Source organism: Scatophagus argus, chromosome 6, assembly GCF_020382885.2.
Source record: "Scatophagus argus isolate fScaArg1 chromosome 6, fScaArg1.pri, whole genome shotgun sequence".
Classification (NCBI taxonomy): domain Eukaryota; kingdom Metazoa; phylum Chordata; class Actinopteri; family Scatophagidae; genus Scatophagus; species Scatophagus argus.
In genome coordinates this window covers 11,096,327-11,109,370 of record NC_058498.1, presented here as the reverse complement: position 1 = coordinate 11,109,370, position 13,044 = coordinate 11,096,327, and the positions used below count along the sequence as shown (strand labels likewise).

At 40.8% G+C, this 13,044-nt stretch overlaps 1 protein-coding gene across 4 annotated transcripts in view; it reads left to right on the top strand.

Moving 5' to 3' along the window:
- Positions 1–13,044, top strand: part of atp13a3 (ATPase 13A3) — a 30,035-nt gene that overhangs the window by 11,683 nt on the left and 5,308 nt on the right. For all 4 annotated transcript variants that reach the window (XR_006843536.1, XM_046390892.1, XM_046390891.1 and 1 more), the window contains exons 3-25: positions 244–330; positions 427–600; positions 2,813–3,037; positions 3,543–3,613; positions 3,876–3,959; positions 4,364–4,433; positions 4,895–5,029; positions 5,579–5,651; positions 6,465–6,596; positions 6,818–7,000; positions 7,347–7,504; positions 8,324–8,512; positions 8,669–8,730; positions 9,280–9,430; positions 9,681–9,800; positions 10,110–10,127; positions 10,413–10,566; positions 10,906–11,026; positions 11,231–11,355; positions 12,006–12,166; positions 12,398–12,526; positions 12,659–12,738; positions 12,920–12,962. Coding sequence is in view for 3 of the 4 variants with exons in the window: in XM_046390892.1 (XP_046246848.1) it covers positions 280–330; positions 427–600; positions 2,813–3,037; positions 3,543–3,613; positions 3,876–3,959; positions 4,364–4,433; positions 4,895–5,029; positions 5,579–5,651; positions 6,465–6,596; positions 6,818–7,000; positions 7,347–7,504; positions 8,324–8,512; positions 8,669–8,730; positions 9,280–9,430; positions 9,681–9,800; positions 10,110–10,127; positions 10,413–10,566; positions 10,906–11,026; positions 11,231–11,355; positions 12,006–12,166; positions 12,398–12,526; positions 12,659–12,738; positions 12,920–12,962 (2,709 nt within the window). In the remaining variant the exon portion in view is untranslated. The remainder of the gene's footprint in view (positions 1–243; positions 331–426; positions 601–2,812; positions 3,038–3,542; positions 3,614–3,875; positions 3,960–4,363; positions 4,434–4,894; positions 5,030–5,578; positions 5,652–6,464; positions 6,597–6,817; positions 7,001–7,346; positions 7,505–8,323; positions 8,513–8,668; positions 8,731–9,279; positions 9,431–9,680; positions 9,801–10,109; positions 10,128–10,412; positions 10,567–10,905; positions 11,027–11,230; positions 11,356–12,005; positions 12,167–12,397; positions 12,527–12,658; positions 12,739–12,919; positions 12,963–13,044) is intronic.

Sequence of the window (13,044 nt, the reverse complement as noted above, 5' to 3'; positions counted from 1 at the left end):
AAACAGTAAATGATGAATGTTCTCTTTCCCTTGCTTTGAGTCATTATATAATGAAAGAGGCCTACACAAATGTGAAACGTGCATATGACAAATACACAACATTTTCCATGCAATGCTCTTTTGTTTCATATCCCTATAAAGCACATTGTGACCCTGCCTGGGGTGTCGGAACCTCTGGTGTTGAGCCACTGTTTTGACTTAAGGCTGTTGTGAAGCTGAAATGTTTTTCCTCACTATTTGCAGTGACTAAGGGAGGGGCTTGGCTAACTGTTCTGCAGCATGGAGAAGGAAGACCTGAAAGTCCTCAACAAAGGGGAAGAGGAGGAAATGGTATGTCCCTTTTTAATTGTACATCAGTGCTGATGTCAGAATTTGTGCTTTCCAGTTGATCAGACTCCACCTCCTTTGTCCTTTGACACCATTTAGGAGCTGCAGGGCTACCGTCTGTGTCGTTGGCGGCTGGCCCTGGTTGGCCTTGGGGTGCTGTGTACAGGGGGCTTCCTCCTTCTGCTGCTCTACTGGATGCCAGAGTGGTGCGTCAAATCCACCTGCACTCGTACCACAGCCCGTGATGCCGAAGTGGTATTGCTGCGCTCCACGGTAGGTTGCAAGGTGGGGGTGGGGCGGGGGTGTTGTTGAACCTAGATCTGACCAACTGAAACAACCCATATCATAACACTGCCCCTACAGGCTTGTATGGAGTAAATCTGCACTCATCAGACCCCATGAGCAAATTGAAGCATTTTTTATGGGGCAGCCGTGGCCTAGAGGTTGGAGAAGTGATTAATGCGAAAAATGCTCCCCCCCCCTCTGTTAGCTGGCTGATGTGCCCTTGAGCAAGGCACTTAACCCCCAGTTTGCTTAACCCTGTTTTAGTAGATTCGGCAGTCTCCTTAGTTGTTTCCTGTACTTGATACAGGCCAATAATTTAACCCTTCTGAAATAGAGTAACATCTTTTCCACGACTGAAGGATGTCTTCCGACGTGGTTGTTCAAGGAATGAGAACCTACTTAATGCATTATGCGTTATGGTTAATTAATTATGTTACTTTTGCATTTAAATAACAAAGTTACAAGATGCAATTGCAATAACACAGATACTGTGTTGTGCCTCAGTGGAAACACTCCCAGGTAAAAAAAAAAATAAAAGTTAACCATAGGAGAGGTCAAGTAAAAATGCTGCCAGGCTTAGTTTATGGGTCTAAGAAGAAGATAAGATAAGATGAACTTTATTGATCCTGCAGTGGGGAAATTCATTTGCTCACAAGAACAGAAAAAGTGTGCAAAAACAGTACAGTAAACACAGTACAATATACAGCTATATAGAAGTCCTCATAAGGGAGGAAAAGAGATACAAACCTCAGCCTCATGTGCTTTTACAGCTGTGAATGAATACAACTGATGTATTGTAGTTGTAGCACAGTAAATACATTGAGTCTGCCTGATTCCTACAGACAGTCACAACAGCAGGAATGTACAGATAATTCAACGTGTGTCTTACTGTGCATTACGTAAATGTATGTGTGTATGTAATCATGATCATGCATGACTTTTAATGTAACTTTTTAAATGTTAATGTTTTAAATGCCTTCATGAGAGTTAAAGCATCAGACACAACCTTCACAGGTTTTAGGATTTTTCTACTGCTCATTTCTTAAAAACAGTTCTAGAAATAGCAGTTTGGTTTAGGGTTAAGGTTATGGCGTGATTCCGCTGGGCGCAGCTGCATGGAGCTGAGGCTGCCAAAGCTGATCGTGGCCATTCAACACAATGCTTGTGATTCCACAACGTAGATCATTTCAGAAGCATCCCCCTGCTCTGCTCTGCTTAAAATATGCAGCTTGCCTATTTTTGTTAGAAGCCATGTCAAGCAGAACACATCAGGTCAGGCGAATTTTGTCAATTTTCAGAATAAAACAACCCACGCAGATTGTATTGCGTCAAAATCATTTAAGTACTAGTTTAATTGCCCATGGAAGCACAAAAGTCAAAATATGCATATATCACACATAGGCAGATTGACAACATGTGTACACATGGCCTATCGGCATGTACGCAGTAATGTCAGTACAGCAAATATCACATTACATTTAAGCAACACCACCAGCTGTTCTTCTGGCATAATAAACTGTAAAGAAAATTAAACACTTAACCTCTGAAATAAAGATTCAAGAATTTTAGACAGCTCTGATGGAGCTATCTATCAGGTCAATTTATGAGAAGGACCGCTGATTTACTCCAAGCAGTTTCACTGTATGAATCTATTCTGTGTGTGATCTTTTGGGTATGTACAAGAACACGCAATATTAATTAACATTGGATCCCATAAGTGCCACTGTTTAAAGAACAATGCACGGGGCCTTTAAAGGGAATGGGAGATGACGGCCTGAATGCTTTAATACATGTAAAAAGAGAGTTGGACACACCCTAAAGCCACTTGTGCCTTACACATTAGACACTTTATGTGCTTTATATATATTTTACGCAGGACCCTTAGAGATAGGTTTATGTGCAGTAAGGCAGAATTGGATAATTATACCTGATAACCTCCAAATGTATCTCAATATTTTCAGGTGGATGCCTAAGGCCCTATGCTATATATGTATATTTGTATATATATATATATATATATGTATATATTTGTGGCCATTTAATTTTACAGGCTGCCTTCAGAGACATGTATTGAAGGCAGCAGTTTAAGTGTAAAGGGCAGTCAGTATTGGAGAGTAGAGAGTATTGGATTGTGGTGTTTTATGGCTGAAGTCTCTTACAAGACCAGCACTACAAATTTCCTGTGTATTTATTTGACCAGGATGAGTTCCGGCGCTGGTTCCTGGCCAGGGTACGAGTTATGCTGGCCCCGGGGAGCAACCCCTTCCACAGCCTGGAGACCCAGACCACCTCCCCCTCCTCCCCTTCATCTCCCACCTGCCACTTCTCCTCCCCTGCTCAGGCCAACGGACACACCCTTCACCCCTCCGATGGCAGCCCTGCTCAGGAGCTCATCAGAAGATATGCCGACTACCAGCCCACACAGGTTAGTACTTCACAATGTACTGTATTTACACGCACACTCAACAGACCAGTGATGCCAGACTGGGAGTCACCTGTCAGTGTATGGTTTCCAGAGCTGGTAGTGTTTCTGTGTTGTATTCACGTCTGATTTCTAACATTTCTATACACTGCCTAGGCCTTTCGTCTTCTATGTCCCACATGCAGACCCACATGCACTCATTTGCCTTGAACTCCTCGCAAGCGCTTTTCCATTGACCATATTCATTACACCATGCCTTACTCTAACAAAGCACTTGAGAAAACAATGTAATTTCCGCCACTGATCTTGATTTTCAAATTGTCGCTATTGAAAAGGGAATTTCATATGTTGCATTTTGTCATACTGCTCCTATTATTAGTTTTCTTTTTCCTTTTGAATTTACTTCGTTTCCTGTCTGTAAGTGTGTGAACAAAAATACAGTGATGCTGACATGTGCCAAACAACTTTGCTTCTGCCCCCTCCCTCTTTCCAATTCTATTTCCCACAGATTCGGTATTTTACCTTCCATAGCACAAAGTATTATTGGAACGACCAGCTGCAGAACTTTGAAGTTTTAACGTAAGCATTCTTTGAGTATATATAAAAATTTTAGGGGCCGTGTTTTTATACTGATTGGCATGTTTCCCGTACAGCAAGAAATTGTTTAAGCAATCTTTACATCCATATTTGTTAATGCATAACAAGGTGTGAATTAAATTTAGCAAAATAAAGCTTTGTTTTTATAGCTTTAGTAAAACATTTTTCTTGCATTGCTCGTGCTTTATTTGTAATTAAGAGTGTCAGTGACCCCTTCTTGAACTTATTTTTTTCCTTTCCACAGAGGTGTGGAGGATCTGCAGGTCAGCTGCTCCACCCTCCACTCGGAGCACAGTGCGGGCCTGACCAGGAACCAGCAGGAGTACAGGTAACACCTTATCTGTCTGAATGGTGGCTAGCATAATTTAAGACAGCCAGACAAGAGGACAGTACTCTGGAAGGTTGACCAGATTATTCCTTCATGCAAATTACAGTAGCTACAGTTTAGAATTTGCCCTCACAAGATTTATTTCCATCATCTTTGTTTTAGTCAGGCCAGGAGTCAGGCTACTCTGAAGTAGCCTGTCATTGTCTTTTTGGACATTTTACAGTCATAATTTGTGTTCTTCAGAGCCTACGTAATTTCAGTGATGAAAAGCCTTTTAACGAGATAGGAGGAACTAATCACTGAATTCTTCTGATATTTTTTGTTTAGAACGAAAAACTGCTTAGTTTTAATCTTTTATTATTCACAACACCTGTCTCGTGAATGTGTCTTTCACCTCTTATCAGGAGACTCTTCTTTGGAGTGAATGAAATTGCAGTGAAAGTGCCTTCTGTTTTCAAGCTGCTTATCAAAGAGGTAGGGCCCAGTTCCATTTTCCTTGAGGCATATTTTCGCACACAACAGTTTCTCATGTTACATATTAACGTTTACATTGTATGTATACATATTGAATAAATAAATAAATTAAAAAAATTCAGATACATTGTTTCAGTGTGAGTTGCAGAGTTTTGGAGATCATGACTGTGGAAGTGTCTGTCTTTGCTAGAACATAATGAAACTAGATGGCACTTAGCTTGTGTGAGGAGACACCAGAGAAGGGGCATGTATCAAGTCCTGCTTTATTAGCCCTTTTTATTTAACCCTTAATTGCATGCACTATCTTCCTTTAAATGTTAAACACTGTCAAAAGTAGTACCTGTATGTGGAGAATTTCACAGAGCTCGATTATGTGTTTTAAAGCCATCGTAGTTTGTGTTTTTTCCTGCTCTCACCTCTGCATCTGCCACGCTAATTTCTCTCTGTGTCTCTTCCTGCAGGTCCTCAACCCTTTTTACATCTTCCAGCTCTTCAGTGTGATCCTGTGGAGTGCCGATGAGTATTACTACTATGCTGTGGCCATTGTTATCATGTCAGTCATATCCATAGCTACCTCTCTATACACCATCAAAAAGGTGAGTTCCACAAAATGTGAGACTCTGTATCAGTCTAGAGATCACCACTTAGCTCCGTGTATTTCAGAATTTGTGACTGTTTTGTTAAATGTAACTGTAATTTAGATTTTCTGAAACATATTTTTGTACATCATCTTTGTGTTAAGACACATTTATGACAAATGTTAAATCTTAAATGTTCGAGGGTCTGTTTTGGAATGAAATTATACCAGGGTCACCTCTTTGGATTAAACTACTTCAGGCTTACACAGAGTCTCCATCTAGCATAAGTAGTATTATCTCACCAGAAACCTTGCATCTTATGTGGCAAATATGTCTTATATCATGTACACATTATATGAGTTATTGTAATTTCTTTAAATTATCTCAGATTGGTTTTAACAAAACTGTGATTCTGCTATATGGAACTGTACAACAAATGATCATGGTCAGCTGCCCCTGACTTTTGCAAATTCAGACAAAAACACCCAGGTGTGTCACTCAGGTGGTCATGGGAAATAAGAAACTGTCTTAGGTTTTTCGTCTGTTTTCTTTGTCCCTTCTTTCCAGCAATACGTCATGCTTCACGATATGGTGGCGGCTCACAGTATTGTCCGTGTGTCTGTATGCCGAGCCAACAATGGTTTGTCAGTTTAATTTGAATCTTTTTAGTGTTTCATTCTTTTTGTTCTGTTTATTTATTTATTTATTGCTGATGTCCTCCGTATAGTAATACACTCCCTGTATTATTCTGTTCACTTTCCTGCCTTTCAGGTTAGTGCTTTCCAAACTGAACCTGACAGTAGACATTTTTCTGCTTCTGTGCTTGGCCAGACTCAGTTTCACAGTCACCCTGCTTTGGCTATCCTCCAGATGGCTGCTAGGGTGGGACACTGCAAACTTAAAGAGACAGGGAGAGGGAGAGACTTTGTTAGACAGCGGGTGTAGCATATCACAATTAAAGGCACTCTTTAATGATTCTGTTCATGATTTTTCAGGTCTGCACACTTTGTAAAATTATTAATTATTGTGTCTGCAGATGTGATTCATGAGCATTTGATGGTCTTATCAGCCAGTTAAAATGAATTGAATGTGTTAGCCTAAGTACAAATTTAAACCCCTCTTCAGAATCAGTTAGGTACATTGTTGTGGAAGACTGCACACAGTTGTTTGTATGTCAATGCCTTCATCTACTGCACTGGCCCCTGCTTGTGATACCTCAGCTTATTTCCTGCTGCCTAGAGAGGCGTGACAAATGAGAGATGTGCTGTGGTACTGACATACATAGTATCTCCTTTCTCCTGCCCCACCCCCAACCCCAATCCACCATCTGCTACTGCTGGTTCATTTACACGTTTCACCTTTCTCCACACTTATCATTTCCTTTTCCACTTGTCTGTATTTCTTCCACACATTTAATGTCTCCTCTTCTCCATTGTGCCCTTGTTCCTGGCAGAAATCGAAGAGATTTTGTCTACTGATCTGGTGCCTGGTGATCTGATGGTCATCCCCAGCAATGGGACCATCATGCCATGTGACGCCGTGCTGGTCAGCGGCACCTGCATCGTCAATGAAAGCATGCTCACAGGTGAGATTAAAATTCACAAAATTTAAGGGCAGTTTTCACAGAATAGTTGATTAGATTAAGCCGGGCCTTAATGTGTATTAGATAAACTTGGACATTTAAGCTAAGTTAATTCCGGTGCGAATAATAGACATCTTTAGTTAAACTTAACAACCAACCACATGATCAGCAAAATTCTATCCCTGTAAATCTCGTAATATCAGTCTACTGACCTCCCTCATTAGGTGAGAGCGTTCCTGTTACAAAGACCAACCTCCCAAACCCATTGCCAGGGGAGAGGGGGAATGAGGCTGATGGTGCGTACACCATAGAGGGACATAAGAGACACACTCTCTTCTGTGGCACTCACGTCATCCAAACCCGCTTCTATACAGGCGAACTGGTCAAGGCTGTGGTGGTCCGCACAGGTAGGTGTGTGTCCGGGGCTGTTTGTTTAGAGGTACTGGTGTTTTTGGATGGTCTGTAAATAGGTGTTATTTCCTTTGAAGCGTTGTGTAGAAATGTTCGTTCTAAAACAGTGAGATATTTAAATGTGATTTTATATATTTAAGTTTGAAGGTCAGAAATATCCCTTTCCTTCAGGAAGCCAGCATTTTGCACGCTCTACTACAGATGTGTTAAATCCACATTTGAGCTATTTTCAGAGGATGTGTGTTACAGTTCAGAGACCTGAGCCCCTCTCTGAAAAGAATGCAAGATCAACTACTGAAAATCTTTTCATCTAAAACTTTTCCCAATAACTTCTTCATCCAGGTTTCAGCACAGCCAAAGGCCAGCTGGTGCGTTCTATCCTTTACCCAAAGCCCACCGACTTCAAACTGTACCGTGATGCCTACCTCTTCCTGCTGTGTCTAGTGGCTGTTGCTGGAATTGGCTTTGTCTACTCCATCGTCCTCAGCATCTTGAACAAGGTAATCTGACAAGCAGATAAAACAGATAAGGTTTCAAAGTGCGGGTGACGTGGGATCAGAGTTTCAGAAGTAAAGAGTGGTGAATATGAAAATGCGAATGTGCTGGTATGTATCACTGTGTAAAAGCACTTAATGCAAACATTTTTTTAAAAACTTGAAAGATTTTCCTCAGTACAGTATCTTTTCAGTGACATCTTCGTGCACACAGACACACCTGTGAGCTGCCCAGCACAACCTCAGTCATATCTGTTCACCAGCTCACTGGCTGAATCTCAATACTGTACTGCAGAAATCTAAGCAGACTCTGGGTAACAGATGCTGAATCAGCTTATCCAGGTCTTTTTGATGACATGTTAGCAAAGAATTGCACAGCAGTCCACTTGAGTCCACTTTCTTGTGATCTGACACGTCTCATACTCACCATCTGGTATTTTAGCCCCTCCTTTCCTTGTCATTGTGGGCTGCAGAACATGAATTTCTTGAGACATCGGCTTTCCCTTTTCCGTAGCACTTGTATAATTATAGACTTGTAGGATTAGCATCAGACTTAGACGACCCATTTTGGGTCTTTGCTTTGGATTTGCTGTTAACATGAACAATCAGTGAAAAAACCACAGTGCTTTGCCGTACCACTGAAATGCCACGTATTTTAACCTCAGGCCAGGATTTCAGCAACCGCTTCGACAAATAAGCCTGGGTGAACGCTGAATCCCTACCACGAAGTGCTGATTTATAGTTTGACAGGTGGTAATAAAAAAGCAACAAGTGATTATCAACAATGCCAATATTTCCCAAATTTATCCTTTCTGCCCGCCTCAGGTGCCAGCTAAAACCATCATCATCGAGTCCCTGGACATCATCACCATCACTGTGCCACCGGCTCTGCCAGCTGCCATGACAGCTGGCATTGTGTACGCCCAGCGACGCCTCAAACGCATTGGAATTTTCTGCATCAGCCCACAGAGGATCAATATCTGCGGACAAATAAATCTGGTCTGCTTTGACAAGGTGAGCATTAGTGGTTGTATGACTGCTAGTTTTCCTCTTTAAGTGGACAGCACTAACCTCACATATCAGATGTTAACCAAAATGGATTGCACCTGCCACTAGCTGTGTGACAATAAAGATACATTTTACTAAATTCTGCTTTCTGTCTATGTACAGACTGGAACACTAACAGAAGATGGATTAGACTTATGGGGAGTCCAGAGGGTTGAGAATGGCAGGTAAACTGATCTGTACTTTTCAAATTACCAACCACTGAACCACCACTTTTTTTTTTAATGCATCCCAAAGTTGCTTTTCAAATCCCAAGTCGTTGTCTTAGTTTAGCCGTTGCTGCACTAGTATTGGTTTTCTTATTACATGGTGGAAAAGATGTGTAATATACGGGAATATATTTTTCTGAAGGCCGAATTATCTTAATTTCAAATTGCTGTAAATTCTGAAAGAGTAATTATTTCATACCAGAGGGTATCATCAGAACCAGCATCCACTTATTTCTAATTCTTATGGTTGTTTATCAGATATTGTAATGTGCAGGATTATTGAATGATATTCTTATCACAAATTCCTAATTATGTATTCTGTGGTTCAGTAAAATGATTTCATACACTTTTCTACACTTTTTTTTTTTTTTTTTACATGTCATTTTAGGCCTTTGCTTGTGGAAGCATTTTCATTCACAGGATCATTCTGTTTTTCTGACTTGTGCTGTTGTGATTCTTCCCTTTTACATGTCTATATTTTAACCCCCCCTTCTCCTGCCTCTCCAGTTTTCACCTGTCAGAGGAAAATGCCTACAAGGAAAATCTTGTCAAGTCACAGTTTGTGGCCTGTATGGCCACCTGCCACTCTCTTACTAAAATAGATGGCCAGCTGTCTGGAGACCCGCTGGACCTTAAAATGTTTGACGCTACAGGCTGGGTGAGTTGTTCTCTAACTATCCAAAAGCATCATGTTGTTCAGAGCAGCTTAGTGGGAATGTGATTCTTCAGACCATCCTTCAAATACTATGTGGTGGGGACAAATAGCCGGGTGGAATCCATTTTATGTGTAGGCCATCACTGTGACCAAATAAGAATCTTATAATGTCAAATATGTGTACACATTCAGATATCTCATACTCTTGTTGCACAGACTGAGCCTTATTTTTTCTAAATCTTTGTCTGCACAGATCCTGGAGGAAGCCACTGAAGAGGAAACATCTCTCCACAACCGTATCATGCCCACTGTGGTTCGACCCCCAAAACAGCTGTTGCCTCCTGAGCCTGCCACATCACCGGAGCAGGACATGGTATGAACAGCAACCCCGTGCTTCTGCAGAATATAGCCTATCAATACAAACTGTATATAACTGTGTAAAAGTACATGTACACATCTGTTCATCTATGAAATATTAGATGTTAGAGCTGGAATGTCGTCTTGGATGTGAAATCTGTTTTCATCATTATAGTCAGCCAAATATAAATTGAGTAAATTTCAGAATATTGGCTGTAATTAAAACCGGCATATTCTTGTGCCTCACTATCGCATCAATAGACAGTACCATCATAGCATAACAACAGTAACATTGTTATGTGTTTATCTCCTCTTCCTCTTCTAGGAATTGTATGAACTCCCGGTAAGTAGTTCTCCTCTGTCTCGGGCTCTTTGATCGTATTTGAAAAGGTGTCAAACTTGTGTTTATCGAATTGTAAATTTATTTGTTCATTGTTTAGTGTAAAAAAATAAAAAAAATCTTTATAGATGTCATGAATTTGTCTATCATGCATTTAAGTTAGTAGCAATGTAATTAGTCTTCTGTTAGCATTATCCTCTAAAAGCTTTTGATTTATAGTTTTCTATGCTTGACATGGTAAAAGTGGTAAAAACTGTTTGTGTGATTTTGTGTGTGGTTGTGATGCAGTCAGCGTATGAAATAGGCATCGTGCGCCAGTTTCCGTTTTCGTCAGCACTCCAGAGAATGAGTGTGGTGGCTCGTCTGCTGGGGGAGAAACGTATGGATGCCTACACGAAGGGAGCGCCGGAGGTTGTGGCAAGTCTCTGCAAGAAAGAGACAGGTGAGATTTCTAAGAGCCCTGACGCATGCTGTGGCCCTAGTTTTCACCAAGTTTGTTTCACACGTCCATACGGAGCTTGTTATCTTAATAGCAAATTGCCATTAATAAAATAAAGGCTGTAAACAGTCGAGACAAATTAGTAGCGCATTTAGAAATTTGTTTAACTCTTGTAAACCAACCAGCCCCTGCTTCACTTGTTTTCAAGTGCTTGACAAATTATAGTTGGCAGCCTCTGACCCCCCTGACCTGAACAGTAAATCCAGAGACATCTGATGTGTCTTCATTACTCGTGGTCTGTCTTTCTTTAACTGTGATTGCTTCTTTTTTCTGTCCCTCCAGTGCCAGAAGACTTTGCCGAGGTTTTGGAGGGCTACACCAAGCAGGGTTTCAGAGTCATAGCTCTGGCTCATCGCCGACTTGAATCCAAACTCACCTGGCACAAAGTACAGAATGTGAACAGGTACTTGTTTGTTTTTGATTTTACTTTCATTTATCAGCTACATCCCTCTAGTCTGTGATGTATAAATAAGAAAGGTAGGTGAAGGGACTCTTTTGTCAAACTCTCACTTGCTAGGAGCAAGTATATGCCGGCCCACTTTGTGTTTTAGGTGATCTGGTCTTGGCACAGAGATGCAAATGTGTACATCCTTTTTTTTCAAAACAGGGATCACATAGAGACAAACATGGAGTTTCTGGGTCTGATCATCATGCAGAACAAGCTGAAGGCAGAAACCCCAGGGGTTCTGCAGGACCTCCACAGAGCACACATCCGCACTGTTATGGTTACAGGTGAGACCATGCACGTATGTGTGCTCTTGTATACATTTTCTCAAATGCATAGATATATAAATGAAAGCATACAGTATACATAACACACTGTCATCATGTTTCTCTGCGTTTGTGGTGGGTCACAGGTTGCATAATAAATTTGCTAGTCTTGATATTGACAGTCACAAGATTTTGTTCCTCTGTTAATTTACTCAGCTGTACCTGTAAGCTCAACGAATGACTAAACTGATAACTGGTACAAAGGGCAATATCAGGGGACTTGGGGGTTTGTGCCTGTGTGGCTTTGACGTTGTTATCTGTCCGCTGATGGTTGCTACAAAGACCTTAAAAGGAAAGTCGGCCCATTTATAGGGCAAAATGTTAAAGAAAAATGGATTTTACATTTGTGAAAGAGGGAAGAATAGAGTGACACCAAACAATAAGTTTGTAGAGTAAAAAAATGATTTTGCGTCAAAACTAGATATAAAGTTTGTGTAAGGACAATCAATGACCAACCATACTTCTGTCTTCACTTGGCAGCTATAATCTAGATCACAGGAGAGAGACACCTGAGCCTTACCATCTCAAGTGGAGCTGATCATTGTAAAAGAAGTAATAAGTTTTTAGTGCAACATGTGCAAAATAAGATGTGTGCTGTGTTTATATTCCAGGTGACAACATGCTGACAGCCATCTCTGTGGCCAGGGACTGTGGAATGATCCCACCTCAAGACAAAGTCATCATTGCTGATGCCCTTCCTCCCCATAATGGACAAGCCGCCAAGATCACCTGGAGATACGCTGACAAGCCGAGCAAGACACCTCGCCTGGAGGTGACATGATGGGGCAAATGCCGACACAAATACTTGTCCAAACACAAAACACCCATAGAGAAAGACCAATTGAGGAAAAAGCTTCTGAAACAGTTTCAGAAATAACAAAAGGAACATCTGCACAGTTGTTTCACAATTCAAATTATTTCTCAGTATATATAAAAGAAACAAGTTTCAACAACTGCATGCTAAATGTTTTGGTTCTAATCCATACTTTCATTGCTTTTTCAGGAAGTGAATATCAGTCTGGAGGATGTGTGTGATGTAGACGAGCAAAAAACACAAGAGCTGTTCCACTTTGCAATGAATGGCAAATCATTCGCTGTCATCGAGGAGCATTTCCCTGACATGCTTCAAAAGGTATGAGGTCTCTAAGATGAGAGAGGACATATCTCCAATAATTTCTGTAACTGAAGTAGAAATCTTACATTTTTTCCTAATGTTCTTTAGGTAAGATGAAACGGTAACTGATAAGATTGTTCTGACTTGTAGCTCGTTCTCCATGGAACGGTGTTTGCCAGAATGGCCCCTGACCAGAAAACGCAGCTCATTGAGGCACTGCAGGGCGTAGAGTGAGTATTTAAGTCTAAAGCACTGTGTAGCTATGAAAAATTGATTTTGAAGTTGTTCAATGCTTATTGTTAGTTTTATAGTTCAGACAGAACTGTAAAAAAATATATATTTTATTAATTTTGTAGTATTTGTTGAGAAAAAAATGTAACATTGATTCAATCCTTTATGATTTTCTCTCAGCTACTTTGTGGGGATGTGTGGAGATGGAGCAAACGACTGTGGGGTATGTCTATATCTTATTGTCACAGTAGCGGGTTAAATTATGGACTGTTTAATAAATAGTCGATGGCACCACCGCAACATTG